This window comes from Falco rusticolus, chromosome 19 (genome assembly GCF_015220075.1).
Source record: "Falco rusticolus isolate bFalRus1 chromosome 19, bFalRus1.pri, whole genome shotgun sequence".
NCBI classification, from domain to species: domain Eukaryota; kingdom Metazoa; phylum Chordata; class Aves; order Falconiformes; family Falconidae; genus Falco; species Falco rusticolus.
Genome location: NC_051205.1, coordinates 3,144,636 through 3,159,946, shown reverse-complemented (window position 1 = coordinate 3,159,946; position 15,311 = coordinate 3,144,636). Strand labels below are relative to the sequence as shown.

Here is a 15,311-nt window from a genome sequence, read left to right as displayed (position 1 = left end):
CCTCGGTACATTGTTGATTTTATAACTTTTCAAATGGTGAAAGAATCCCACTCTAACAAGCTCTGCTTGTTGCATTTGTTTTTATTAAGGAGTTCAGTTTAGAGGGAACCAGCATGTCAGTTTTAAATAAGCTTAGGCTCTTCGTAAGTTACTGAACGCACCCCAGCGTGGGATGGAGTCTCAGGTAACTGAAGACTGTTGGTTTTGTGCTTGTGTCCCAAGCGAAGCAAATTTTATGGTTTTCTCAGTGAAGAGTAATGAGTTGGTAACGGGTTTACTGATGAGATGCCACAGCAAAGATTGTTCCTTCATCATGTGCGGAATAAGGAACTGTAAGAGTTGTATGTGCCTTGGGGATCTTAAAGGGTGTTACTCATATGCATTACAAGCAAATACTTAGAAGCAACACAGAATGTAAGGTGAGGTCAGTTGATTGAGAGCAAATAAAGAGTAAAACCAAAGCAGCAAGGGGGAGTTAAAAGTGTGTGCCTGTGCAATGACTGGCTAGTAAAGGACCACACCAGAAATCTGTCTCTGGTCTAATCTTCATATGCTTATCCCCAAAATCATCAATGCAAACAGATCAAACTCTTCCAGAAGTCTTCCTTTGGGTGTTTTCAGAACAGTTCTGAAAAATAACTATTGGTGTTTCAGAAATGAATACTGTAATATATGCATTGAAATTCACAGAAAGTTCCTGGAACCACACATTCAGAAGAGTATATTGTATGGCTCTCCTGAAGGCTAAGAAAAGGTTTACCACGTGCTATTTTTAGTACAAAGCAGATAGCATAAGCCGCCTTCTAAATTACTCAGCTGAGGCTCCAAGGGATAAACATTAGCAGTACAAACAACATTATTTTTGCAATAATTAATAATAAAGTTACTATAAAAAGATCATACATTTCTTTTAATTATGCTTAACCACCACTCAATCATGATCATTGAATTGCATTTTTTTTAAATAGCTGCAACATGTAGTAATTCAGAAGCATGGACTTTTTTTTTCCTACTGACCAGATTATAGAGAGGAATAACGAAATATGGAAAGATAATCTTTTTGGTAAGAAATATGGCGAGATAATCTTTAATCTTTACTTTTTCTTCCAGTTTTGCTGAGACAGTAGCTGAACCTCCTAGTCCACACGATACCCTTGGGAAACCACATGAATCTGAAAATCCTGAACAGCCTTTGCCTTCTCTAGCCCAGCGTGAGAAAAAAGCCCCTCGACCCCCAAAGAAGAAGTACCAGAAGGCAGGGCTCTACTCTGATGTGTACAAAACAACAGAGTAAGTAATACTGCTGCTGTCTGATATTCCAGTGGAAACTGTTTCTTTTCAACTAGAGCCATAAAGAGCTGCTACTAATGAGTAGCTAAAATAAAACCATCAACTTAATTCAAGCCTGTGAAAACATTACATGCATGGTAATTATCAGTCTGACCCACTGAAGGTTTAAAATGTAACCCCAGTCAGAAAGCAGCCTCAAGCAATCTGAAAGCGTTTCTGATTATCGACCTTGAAGAAGGTAGGAGAGCTTCATTCGACAATCTTAATGATTATGGCAGTAAATGTGCTGGGAGAGCTTGAGGTGTTCAGGTGCTGAGTACAGTGTCTACATAAAAGGGGCCATTAGTTTTCTATTTTCATTGACCGATGACAACTGGTCATCTTTGGTGTGAAGGAATTTCAGATACGCACTCTGTTCATTTCACAGTTAAGTGAAGTTCGTTTTCTGTGAGACAGAATAAAAATCCAGCATTCTTTTTTTATTGCTTTTCTTTTTTTTTTTTTTTTTTCTTTTGTTCCACTGGCTGGCTCACAACCTAGTGTACATTAGAAAGTGGACATCTCCCCGTTTCTGATACCAGCCCACTTTGGCTTTTGTTTGTAGTTACGTAAGTTTTCCACAGCCATTTGAACAAATGTGTTGAAGTCAGGAATTAGTGCTTCTCTTGTAATGTGATCTGACAGATTAAAAAAAGAGAAGATTTGGCACCTTCTCACTATGTTGTAGACCACTTAAAAATGTTGCAGAGACCACTGGGAGACTGCTAGTATAGTTTATCGGCTGCTCCTGGTGTATTCTTTCTCCATAGTACAATGAAGGCATCAATGAAAGGATTAAGACTCTAAGGAAGAAACAAAGGTCTAGGTCTGATCAAAGTGAGACTGCTTGTGTTTCTAATAGTTTGAAAGCAGATATGCTAAATTTTTTAGCATCTGGATGGTCTCACTGCTGTACGCAGTCGTGCAACATTCAAATACTGTATCATAAAAATTAGGTCTGTTGCCATAGGAGAGGACCGGAGAGAGTCTTCTTTTCTTTATTATAAAACGTTAGTTACATTGTCAGTCCTAGTGAGCCAAGGGAAGATCTTTTTATTTCATAGACAGTAAGCAAACATGTCATTTGAAAAATTGTATGAATACAGAAAGTGAAAGTCAAGGTTTGTAGGTATTGCAGATGATGATGGAAATCAAGTTCACCACCCTGTAGCTGAGCTCTGCTACAGCCCTCCCTCGCCATCACTTTTCGTGTTGCAGTTCCCTGGGAGCTTGAAGAGCTCTGACTTGGTCTCCCCGTTTGCCTGGTGCTCTACATGCCGAGTTCTTCCCTTGCACTGATACTAATGTGTGTCCTGAGGGGCTTAAGAACGCTGAGGAAACTACCCTACCAAGGAAGCAGATGCTGCCTGCACAGTCTGTACTGCTGCTCTGCACACTTGTTTGATACTGAAACAAGGCATGGAAATGCATAGTTGGGCAAGGACAGAACTGTGCCCATCTCAGTTTGGGTGTCTTGTCTTACAGCAAAGGTGCAGCTTGAAGGGCTGATCTCACCATTCCTTTGTGCTGGCAGTGGCTCACTGCTTTACTAAGTTGGTTCAGCAACCTAAACAGCAGAACAATAGTCACCTTTTTATAATTGGGTTTTCTGCTGATTTAACTTGCTGTTCCAGTTCTACTACAGTCAGACATATGTCAGTGCAAGAGGAGAGCAGAAGTTCATGTTGTTACCCCATTATTTATGTAACTTCCTGCTATACGAGTATGAAAAGTGATCTTAGTTGGGAACAAAAATGCAACTGTAATCATAGGGCACCCTCTAGTGATGGTACAGTTAAGCGTTGATCACTGTCTCCACTAAAACAGTCTCTGTTCCCTATTAATGGGTGTTGTACTCCCTGTTTTTCTTGTATTTCTGTTTGCAGTATTCATTTGCAGACACTTTGCTTTAAAGACCATTTGTCTGCTCTGCTTTGTCTTTCTTAAATACTTCCTAAACACCAGTAGGTCATAGGAAGTAGTGGAAGTTTTACTGAGGTTTACTGTTAACTGTTTACAGCCTCTGTCTACATCAGTCACATCCAGCTGCTAAACAAGAGCACAGAAAATGTTTGCCCTGTCATTGCCAGTGTTGGTCTACTGTCAAAAGAGAGAAGGCAGCATTATTTCTCTGCAGCCACTTGAATTGTAGTTTGCCACAACAGGATTTCACTGCAGCTCACCTTGGTCTAGGAACTTTATTAAAACACAGTGAAGAAAGCTTAGATTTTGATTCCTTGCAAATGAACTACGAATAAAATGAATGGTTTCTGGAGTCACTCTCAGTTCTACCTCTATTTCTGAATGTAATTTTGTAGACAGCATAGCTGATCTGACGTTAACCTCCACACGAATTTTCCAGAATCCTCAGCTCCCACTGGAAGAATTATACAGCTCTTCTGCTGAAAAGTTCAGCATGTGGTTGCACAAGACTGCAGCTTTGAAAACAAAGGGAAATTCTGTGCAGGAGTCATTATCTGTTTACCCAGCAGCACCTTTCCTAGAGGAGTGCAAAGTCTAGTTCACCAAAGAAATGAAATAATAATTAGTAAATTAGTAGGTTAAGTTAAATGTTGCATATTGTTTAGGGAAATACCATATTTTTATATAAGATGTTATTTTTATCAGTAATAACAAATATGAGTCCTCATTGTGGAAGCATAACCTATAGAATTTGCTGTGACGGACACCGACCTGCATCCCACACATGGTTAGGTATCCATGGCTGGTCAACGGTGCAGCTTCGTGCAGCCTCTTGCTCTTCTGGGACGTGGCGTTTCTACGTGATGGGCACGTTGCTTCCACAGTGCCTCCATTTTGATGATGTTAGAGTTTGTGGAGCTGCAGGGTGACTCAAGGGTTGGCACCTGAACATTTTCGAATTGAATTGATTTCGAATTGATTGAAAAATCAGCCAGCCGAATTAAAATGATGGTGCAGATGAACTGAAAATTAATTGCAGTTCAGCAAATGCTTTAAGTTGGTATATGCTAACATTGCACTGAAAGAATCAGCTTTACTTTCTCCTCACCTTTGTAGCTTATTCCTGTTCCTTTCATGTCTCATCGTCATGACCAGGGCAACTGAACCAGGCTGGGATAGTGATTCAGGTGAAATCTCACCTTCCACTGTAGGTTCCTGGTGCAGTTACCCTTGCAGTCGCAGTCATGCCAGCAGTTACACCAGCAGAAGGTGGGGAACGTCAAAGCTAGCTTAGACTGACTGAAAATGTTTGTCCAGCGATGGCCTGTGAGAGAAAACGGGGCTCCACGCCTCAAAAATGTAGCTGTGCATTCTGCAGAGAACTAATCCCAGCCAAGGGGGTAAGAGCGTAGGGAGAAGGAGAAGCTGAAGAGGCAGGACAGAAATGGAACACTCCATCAGAAGGAAAGGAAGGAGAGGGACAGAGAAATGGAGGTACAGAAAAGGCGACTGTGGTTCTGGTCTTTGTTACTTTCTTGATTTGCCTGAGACTTTAGAGTGACATTCTGACGTCCTGGCCTTCAGCCTTTGCAGAGTGGTACAAAACGTTCTCCTCTTAAGCAAAGAAATAACTTTGCCATTGCTCTTACTGGGAGCTTGCAAGGAGGCCAGTTAGTCCGTTGTTGGTAGGTGGACCATTTACAAAACGGGTGTTTGAGAGTTGTCCCTACAGAAACTGAAGCAGGCAACTGTAGGCAGCGGATTATAGCGAGGGAAGCGTTTCTCATCCACCCAGGTTTATGTTTCAGCCTGTCACGCGATCAGAAATGTACTCCCCAGCTTACTGTTGAAAGTACGCTAACCTGAGATGTTGGGAGCTGTCCTTTCTTTGGGATTACTGGTGAGTTCTCACCCTGTTCTAACTGGCTTGCTTGGAAAGGGGAGAGAGTGATCCTGGCTTTCTGGAGAGATCTTCTGCTTTTCAGCTGCAGCAATCGTTGCATCTGCTTATTGAGAGGAACATCTTGGAGTGTGGTATGAAAAAAGGAGCAGGTGCTTGTCCTTGATAGCAGCGCAGAGTCGGCTGATCCTGGGAGGCTGCGAGGACAGTCGGTTCCGTCCTGGGAACTGCTGCGACCAGTGCCATCTGCAGCGAGGTGTACCTGGCGAGCCGGTGTTCCAGCTTAGTTAAAAATTGACGTGAACGGGACGGGACCCGAGCAGCGGCAAAGGAAACGTGCTGTCGCTCCCACAGCCCTGAGCCAGCGATACCCGGCGTCAGCCAAGAGTCCGGATTGCCAGACGGTGACGAGGCAGGTCAGGATCAGGTCTGGTGATGGGAACTGGGGTCAGCCACGCGCCAGGATTGCCAGGCAGGGCCAGGACCAAGCCAGGAAGCCAGCGCGTAGCTCACCAGCAGATCCACAGCGGCTGTGGCTGCGGCTGAGCCGGAGATCGGTGCACCCAGGAGGTACCCCAGAGCGAGTGCCCAGGGCTGAGCACCAAGGGATCTGTGGAGGCCCCCCATGAGGCTGCTCAGGGTCATGGAGGCATGTTAGTGGCGCTCGGGGGCCCTGACACTGAATTTAAGCTTCTGCAAGGCTGGCAGCGTGCCTCAGTACAGCGAGAGGCAGGGGTCTTCTTACACAGGTAGCAGCTAAACACAGAAGCAGAACCTTTCTTGCCTGCCCAGAGACCCCAGCTGAAATAGCTCATCGTCTTCCTAGGGAGAATATGTGGGCCTGTTCCTCATTGTGTAGAGGGGCCTTCTTTGATTCATGAGACTTTTTTTGCATGGCATTTATCATAGAATCAAACATATTTTTGTTTATAAAACTGCATGTATTTATACTTGATTGTGTTAGTATATCCCCTTTTTCTATGAATAATTATGCTTTATTTTGACATCTCAGCCTTTCCCTCTGAAGTCCCTAAATTATTGATGGCCTTTGTTCAGCTTACTGATTTGTCATAACAGGTTTTTACATGCCTCTAACAATACTTCATCGCTGGGTTTGGAAGGAAAGCAGGGTAGGTGCTTTCCCCAGTGCTCTCTGGGACTGGGGCTGGGGCGGGTGTGCCTGCAGTGCCCGAAGGAATTCATGTTATATTTTGTGGGTTTAGATAATTGCCTTCTGCATTTCCTTTCCACACTGGTTTCCTCCTTGCAGTTTATTTACCATAATTTATTTTTCCTTTGGCATCCTTTACGCTGAATATGTGGGCATTGAAGGATGCACATTTCGCTTGAATTAAGTCACCTTTCTATTGAATGGTTTCCCTTTTTTCTCTGCCTTTGGTTTAAGGATTTGCTTGGCTCTTGGAAATAGAAGTTCACACTTTGCCTTTTGAAAATACCTTTTTCTATTTCCTCTTGAGAAGAACTTGCCTTCCAGGTCTTGTGAGCAGTTACTTGATGGCCTTTCTTTGCAAGTCTTGGTGTTTCGTTGCAGCACGACTTGGAAGGATAGAAGACGTGAGCTGGGAGGGGGAGTGTTTGTTGGGCGAGGGGGTTTTGGTTTGGTTTTTTAATCCTCTAGAACATTGGTTTTGCCTGGTGGGCAAAGGAGCTTCTTGTTTGCCAAAGGAAATGAAATTATTTGTCATCATTAAACAAAGGGTCATAATAATTTAAAACCTTAACCTTTACGGTCTGAGAGAATGTTACTGCTTTTTGATTAGGATAACTGTGTGTCCAGCTGTAAACATGAAGTTAAATGCAAGTGTATCGTAGTAACTAGAGCCTTGCCATCTCTCTGTTAAAAGGAGGGTTGTTTAAAGAGTATATACAGTGTCTAGCTCAACAGAGCCCTCATTTCAGCAGTATGCCTTAGCTTTTATTTCGCTATCTAAAATTTAGCAACCTGTTACGCTTGTGAAATAAGTACCAGAAATCCAGAAAAGGTTAGAAGAGTATATGAACCACAAATTATTGCCTTCCATCAGTTCTGTTTCTGACCTTCGGTAATTATTGTCACTTGTTGATACCTGTATCTCAAAATTTGTTTTTAACTTGCATTTTCCATTCACTAGTTAAACAATAATACGACTTTTTTTATTGAGTCGGCTTTCAGTTGTATGTCCAGTTATTAAAATAAATCCCTTAAAAACTTCAGTAAACTTTAATAGGCGTCAACATAATTTTAATCTTCGGTGTATTTAACATGTAGAAGTCTCCTCTGAATGTTGCAGGGCTGCACTACTAAATATAACTGCATCAGTTTTTTCTTTCCATAGTTTGTCAGTAGCCAAAAGGAGATGCTTATAAAAGACAGGTTACTGCGTTAGGTGGTTTGACATCTGCGTGACCCAGACAACCATTCTTATTTCATATTCCTATCCTTTTCTTCTGTAAGGGGGTTATCTCATTGCTTTTTTAACACTCTTCTTTTCCTGCTTTTCTTGATGAACAGCTTTCTAGAGGAGTAGCACATGTGAATGTTCACTCTTAGCAAATTAGGAAAGCAGACAGTATGCTCGTATAACGTGTCAAATACCTAAGCAAGCAATATCAGATACAATTTGTTGATCTTCTTTTATTTTTGTAATTTTAGTTATTACTTATGTATCACATACTAGGCACTTCAAATTTATAGTGTCCCATTAGGTGTTGCCTGAAAAGAAGTTATGGAGAAAAATCACCGAGTTTTGAAATGGATGTGGTAAATGTCTTTGGCAAGCAACCTGGAAATCAATTTTTAATCCGTTTTTTTGGCTGTTCCTTATTATTCTCTTGCGTGATGATGTTCTAGATGTTTGTGCCTTAATGAAAACAGAAAATGTGTTTTTTGCAAATGACAGGTGTTCCTCATTCTGATGATTTATTTATTTATTTATTTTTACAGTCCAAAGAGCCGCCTCATACAATTAAAGAAAGAAAAGCTGGAGTACACTCCTGGAGAGCATGAGCATGGATTGTTTCCAGCCCCTATTCATGTTGGTGGGTACTTCATGTGTGTTTTAGTTGTTGGGAAACAGGTATTGCACTTAGGTGACATGGAAGTAGTCTGGACTTTACAATCCCTCTGCCCCTTTCCCTTTTTTGTTCTTTTATTTTATCACTTTGCCAGATTAGTCATGTCCTTCAGCATATGAACTTTGCCAAAAGTCATGCTTGTCTGTGTTCTTCAGTGCAGAAGTGTGACTCGAGAGGCTTTTTTTTTTCCACGTGAACTTTGTTCTCATTTTTTGTTTACCATAAGAAAATACCAGTCTAGTTTAAAACCTGCTTTAACTGCCGTAATACTTGTGCTTAAATGCAGTACAATAGTCTCCTTTCAAACTAATATTACAGTGGAATAGCCAGAGGCAATTATGACTGTTTGTTAATCTCAAAAACTAAGCATGCAATGATAAACTCCTCCATGCCCCCATGCACTTAATGGTGTCTGTCTTCAAGCATGGCTAAAAGTGAGGAAGAATTAAAAACTTAGATACTATATAAATTTTTATTTCATCCTCATTTTGAGGTCTCAGGTAGAACAGAAATGAGGTTTAGGGCTTCTCTTTGCCTTCTGCAGAAAGAAGCCATAACCTACGGGCAAGCATGAGCATTTAGAGCTCATGGAGGTCCAGGATGTTGTTCACATGTCCAGTCCACTGGACTGGGCTGCCTGGAGGGGATTGATCATGAACTCCCAGGCTGATGTTTTTGCAGCTCATTTCCCAGGATAAACCAGGGCTGATTGATTTTTTCAGGTAATCGTTTCAACCTTTAAAATGCTGTGATTTCTTGCTTCAAGTGCTGTCATGTGAAGAGAGTTTGGGAAATTCCACATTGTTCAGTAGGAATATTTCTCCCATCAAATACAAATGTGTAATTGTTTTGTCTTCTTTAACTGAACTTTTTTGCTCCATGTGCAACTTTGACTTTTGGAGAGAGGTAGTAGCAGGTGAAGTTTGACAGATCTGTGGATCGTTGGCCGCGAAACAGGTTTCAGAACTGAAGGTGTTAATTTAAATTGTAAAAAACATGACCTTTCTCCATTCCTTTTTGAATTGGGTCATCTAACTCTGTTGCATGACCGATCCATCTGTCGGGATGCTCGGGTTCAGTTTGCAGTGCCCACGATCCTGTTCTCTTTTCTCTGCACGAGGCCCCAACCCCACATTTGTTTGTGCTAGCAGACCCGCACCAGCTCCTGCACTGAAGATAAAGCTGCTTTGATTACCCCGTATCAGGTAGCTGGAGAGTGGTTTAGCTGCAGGGCAGAGTGAGGAGTTTTAGGACTCTGCCAGATGACCGCACCAGTGCCCACTTGACGAGGGCTGGAGGGACCTTCCATGCGCTCCAGGCACGGTGCCAGGGCACCTGAAAGAGCCTTTTGTTTTGCCTGCTGAGGTCATAGAAGTAAAAGCAAATTCCCAGCAGATTTAGCTCTTTCCTGGAACCTGTTATGGATGAATAAAGCATTGAAGATGGAACAGTAATTTGGGAGTAAATTGTAAGGAAAACATTACAATTTTTATTTTCCAGTGGTGAGGGTATGTGTGTGAATTTACATGAAACCACAGACCTGCTGGAGGAATGTAAAGGCACTTGTTAACATCTAGAAAAGCTGGGAAAATCAGACATGGGACCGACACCTCATCCTTAGTCACTCTTCTCACTGCAATTTTGTGACACACTATTCTGACGAAATGATAAGGGAACATTTTGGCTAGAACTAACCTAGCCCTTGTGTCAGACCTGAGGTCTTATATTAACAAAGGATGTAATGGATCAGTTTCCCTCTTTTGGGAAGAGGTTAGGGGTGACAGTAAATTTTAGAACATGGACAGAACCCTTAATGAAAGCAGTAACTCCTATATAAAATGATTTTCAGTTATTGCTGAAAATAGAGATCATCTTGAAGTCTTTCTGAAACATTCAGGCATGTGTTTGCCAAGTCTGAATTCATTCTTAAGTCTCTTCTGGTAAAGGTCGTAGGAACAGGCTGGGATACTATTTTCAAAACTAATTTGGTTTCTTTGAGTACAACACTGTGATTTACCGTCTTGCGTGAATTGTGCATGCAGATTTGCTTCCCTGTGCTAAATCATTGTATTCATGCATACACAGAAAAGCTCAGGAGAAGGTGTCAACTTTGAGATTTCTGCACAGAAGTTACCACCGTGTACTGTAAGGCACAGAGTTGTATTCGGTCGTGTCAGTTATTTGCTGTTGTCCCTTCAGGAGCTCACGTTCGGTGGCCCCTCCTGGGCAAACACCTGAGGTTCCTGGCACTGCTCTTAAGGTTTAACTGCGGCTGTTGGAGTTCAGTGGCATCCCTACCGCTCGGCACAGAAGGCAGCCCCCCTCTGCCACCTCCCTCACCAGGCAGCTTGTAGCTAAGACAGCAGCTTTCCACGCCGTCAGTAAAGCTTTAAACCTGGCTGCAACAGCGGAGTAGGCTGCAGAAGGCAGTGTCATGGAGGGCTCGTCGCTGTGCTTGCCACTGACAAACAGAATGTTCCGGGAGCATTCTGCTCTTCTGCCTTTTTGACTTTCAGACGTCGAGAGGCCCTATCAGAATTTGGCGGTGTGCCTGGGAACGGCTCTTTTTTGCTCTTGGATATATGTGAATATGAATGTGTGCAACTTACAGACCTTTTTGTTTCAGGAAAGTATCTCAGACAAAAGAGAATTGACTTTCAGCTGCCTTACGACATCCTCTGGCAGTGGAAACACAATCAGGTACAAGATAAAGTTACCGCGTTACCAAGATTATGATCAGAAGTCTTAGAAAGAAAACAGCAGGATTCTTACATGAAAGCTATGTTTGTATATCCTGTGTATTGATGAATATTCTTATTGCTGCCACTGTATGAGGAAAAAAAGGATTTGCATATGTATTTAATGTGAATAATTCCCATTATTCCGTCTCTTGCAAAATAGCAATCCTGTGGGTTTCTGCTGAAAAAAGTCACTAATTTTGCTGCAGACTTTTATTTTGGTAGTGTGCCTGCTTTCTGCAATGATCTTGTTTTAGACACGCCTCAGGAGAATTCAGATGTACTGCCAACAGCACTGAGAAATTTCAGGCCTTATTTTTCTTGGATCAATCCCAGCAGAGTGGAATTTATTTTTCACTTGCAAGCTGAAATTTTGATACTGAGGAAAGAAGAGAAGCCGTTTAACAGTCTCATTCTTTTTAAAGAGCTTTAAATATGTGCAAACCTAAAAATAGGCGCTTCCCCCCCCCCCCCCCCCGAGAAGTTTCCACCAAGTGATTTAACACAGGATTTAAGCTGGAGGGTAAATCTGTCCCCAGCTCTACAGCAAGAAAGCCCTCTCAAACATGTAACTTAAGCATGTAAATGAGCAAGACAAATTCCCAGGTGGTTGTGGCTCCAGCTACTGTTTGTAATACCACCAAAATCTAATCTTAAAGTAATGATCGCTGTTGACATTTCAGCTGAGGACAGTTTTGGCTTACATCTGCCTATTTTTACCTATTCAGCATTACATAAATAATAAATATATGTCATCTATTTCCTTGATATTTTTCTTATCTACCTAGAATATCAAAAACCCTTGCAGAGTGAGTTTGCTTGTACCATGGCTGTGTAGGGTGTTTGGTTTGTCTGCCACAGAAGTTACAGAGGGAAGGCTATTAATGTAGTACCTGCGTGTTAAATATGCAATAATTTGAAATTATTCCATAAAGCTTGTTTGAAAGAATGGAATATATATGAAGTTAGGACATGTGATCTAAGCTCCCCTTTTCCCTCCAGTCATCTCCATCAGCAGAGGAAGTTTCTTTACTTGGAAGATGAATCTGCATTTCTCTTGGCTCCTACCTGTAGTCACGTTTGCATGGAATGGTTTAGCTTGGAAAAGCCCCTTAAGATCATTGAGCCCAACCTTTTTGATACGCACCTGAATTTCTCTTCCTCATTTTTTAAAGGGTCAGCACATGGTAATTCCACTAAAGATGCTTTCTCCAAAGCAGATTTAAATTACTCTTCAGTATTGAAAGGGACAGCATCGTTCAGAATAGCCTGTCCTGCTAGCCATATTGCTCTGTTCAGATAGTTAGCAAAACTGCTCAGCTAACTCACTAAGCCTAAGTTCTACTTATGCAGGTACTATTTTTTGACCTGTTTGCTAAGGTAGTCTGAGCCTAAAGAGGAGAATGCAGATGTATTTTCTAGTAACGATTACAAAACTGTTATGTATGTACAGAACATAATTTCCCTGATTCTTTTGAATAATAGATGCATTTATGTAATGTATTAAAATTTTCTTTCTCTTCCTTTTAGTTGTATAAAAAGCCAGATGTCCCACTTTATAAAAAAATCCGTTCTAGTAAGTAAAATCTTATTACTAAAATGTGTTAACTGTGGAATTTCCATGACACCCCTCCTTTCTGTCATACTCTTCATCCTACCAGAGACGCTTCCACCTTGTCTTTTTTTGCTTTATGTAATTAGAATGAAAATACTGTAGGATGAAAATAGTTCTGTTTTTTCACCTGGAAAGAATTCTTTTCCCTGTTTGGGTTTAGGTTTTTGTGTTTGGTTTGTTGTTTTTTTTTTTTCTCCAGATGTGTATGTGGATGTCAAGCCTCTCTCTGGCTATGAGGCGACTACCTGCAATTGTAAGAAACCGGATGATGACAATGGAAAGGGCTGTGTGGAAGACTGTCTTAACAGGTTAGAAATAGATTGACTGACTATGATAAAACAATTTCAACAAATGTATTATTTCACATCACCTAATAATATCTTAAGAAGGATGCAACCCCAGTAACAAAGGTCATTGTTACAAGCATACAGGGTAACTTTCTGCTGCACGTACGCTCCCCCGCTCAGAGGAGGGTCCCATTGAAAGCTCCACTTTGCGCTTTGAATAGCAGTGAGAGCCAGGCTCTGAATCCTCGTGTGAATTACACCTCGAAAATAAGAAGCATTTTAGTTCTTTAATAACTTTTGTTTAACAGAGTGATCTTTTATTTCCTTGTATGATAGATCTAAAAGTATGCTATTCACCTTCCTTTAACTTCTTTGTTTTTTTATTTCAGGATGATATTTGCGGAGTGTTCACCAAACACCTGCCCTTGTGGTGAACAGTGTTGTAACCAGCGGATACAGAGGCATGAATGGGTGCAGTGTCTGGAAAGGTTCCGGGCTGAGGAGAAAGGATGGGGTATTCGTACCAAGGAACCCCTGAAAGCAGGACAGTTTATCATTGAATATCTGGGAGAAGTTGTTAGTGAGCAAGAATTCAGGTAGAAATATTTATTTGCTGCTTTAGCATGGAAGGCTCAATAAATGATTTTAGTATCTATTATCATTGCTGGGAAATCCTTAGATAGGAACGAAGGGGAGTGGGAAAGAATGCTTTTCTGGTCACAGCCACCAGGAGGAAGGCTTAGAATTTGGCTTTTTTGATCAACCAAGTTTTTCTCAGTCAAATAGAGGGGAATGATTAGCGTTTGGAATGCATCATCTGCCACATCTGCTCTGTAAATGCCAAATGCCACAAGTGAATGTGAATTTGATATAATTATGAGTACCATGTGGGATCTGAACTGTGCAAGACACAGCTGAAGGGCAGAACGGGGCAGGAAGGGAAGTGAGCTTTGGCAGATAGGTATGATGAAAAAAGAACAAGTGGGAGCACCAACACCAATGAAAGAATTGTAGTCTTGTACTACGTAGCATCATAGGATGATTGAAGTTGGAGAGACATACTTGCTACTCTTAGAGCTACATCAGAAGACAAACGCAATCTTCTCATACAGAGATTAACTGCTTACACAACCGACTCTTGTTACTGTTGCTCTCTTGCTAAAAAGAGGTAGCTGTAATCCATGGATGTAAATCCAGAAATTGTGTCCAATCCCAGATAATGAAAGGAAGAAGCTGATTGTTGTACACGTGCGTACATAAACACACCAAAGAATATGTATACCTGCATTTTCTCTTCCATACACAGGTTATCAACATGAATTGTATACAAATAATCTGCAGAACCCAAAAGGGAGCATTCCAGAAGAGCAGATTTCTAAATTCTAATCCAAGCTCTGTCAGTGGCCTTGACTTATAAAAATAGGTATAATAATGGTTTTCCTCCATCTCTAGGTGTATGGTTCTATAAAATATAAAAGATTATAATTGCTTTTTCTTCAAAACCCTCTCTCAGAATTCTTGAATGTGCTATTATTATGTTACTCCCCGTTTGCTTTGCAGCAGCAAGCAGAATCACAACTAACTTTCCTGTGTTGCTTCCTAGGAACCGGATGATTGAACAGTACCATAATCACAGTGATCATTACTGCCTGAATTTAGACAGTGGAATGGTGATAGATAGTTATCGTATGGGCAATGAGGCTCGTTTTATCAACCACAGCTGTAATCCTAACTGTGAGATGCAGAAATGGTAAGAAAAATATATTCTGTTTACTGGAAGACTGGTATACCAGTGACTAAGATAGAGATAACCACATCATCTAAGAGAAACTGATCTAAAAATAGCTGAGCAGTGTAAATAATACTTACTGTCATACTTGCATTGCACAAGAGAAGTAATTTTTGCAGGTGTTGGTCATTTTGGAGGTGGGATGTAAGTTTTCTGGCAAGGCAAATCCAGCGTCGTTTGTCATATTGTTAACCTGCTATAAAGTTTGAATCCTAAGTAATGCTGTAAAATAATGTATGTGTATGTAGTCTTTCCTTCTGGCAATTGGATTTTTATTTTTATTTTTGTAAAGCAGGCAAATAGGGAAGTAGTCTGATTTCAGCACACCCTGTGTCTTATCAGTACCATGTTATCAGAAGAAATTGAGTGCCAGACTAGTAGGAAGTACTTCTGAGGAATGTGTAGTGGAGGGCTTGCAGTGAAGCAGCAGATGGTCGTAATAGGAATCAGCTGTGGTGGCAGTACAGCCGAGTAGCTTGTGATTCTCAGATGATTTAAGCAATAGTAATCAAGTTTTACATTTTAAAATCCAACGCCAAAAAAGAAGTACAAGAATTGGAGAGGCAGCTCGTTTAAGTGCATCTCATCAAATAAGGTGTGATGTTCAGTGGAAGCTTTTGATTTAGGGTGAGGGCCTGAATTTTGGTGGTTGATC

At 41.2% G+C, this 15,311-nt stretch overlaps 1 protein-coding gene across 7 annotated transcripts in view; it reads left to right on the top strand.

Annotated features, from left to right (window-relative positions):
- ASH1L (ASH1 like histone lysine methyltransferase) overlaps positions 1-15,311 on the top strand; it is a 64,467-nt gene that overhangs the window by 32,386 nt on the left and 16,770 nt on the right. For all 7 annotated transcript variants that reach the window (XM_037370838.1, XM_037370843.1, XM_037370846.1 and 4 more), the window contains exons 6-12: positions 1,111-1,290; positions 8,097-8,191; positions 10,854-10,927; positions 12,496-12,541; positions 12,780-12,888; positions 13,257-13,463; positions 14,471-14,617. In XM_037370838.1, the coding sequence (XP_037226735.1) occupies positions 1,111-1,290; positions 8,097-8,191; positions 10,854-10,927; positions 12,496-12,541; positions 12,780-12,888; positions 13,257-13,463; positions 14,471-14,617 (858 nt within the window). The remainder of the gene's footprint in view (positions 1-1,110; positions 1,291-8,096; positions 8,192-10,853; positions 10,928-12,495; positions 12,542-12,779; positions 12,889-13,256; positions 13,464-14,470; positions 14,618-15,311) is intronic.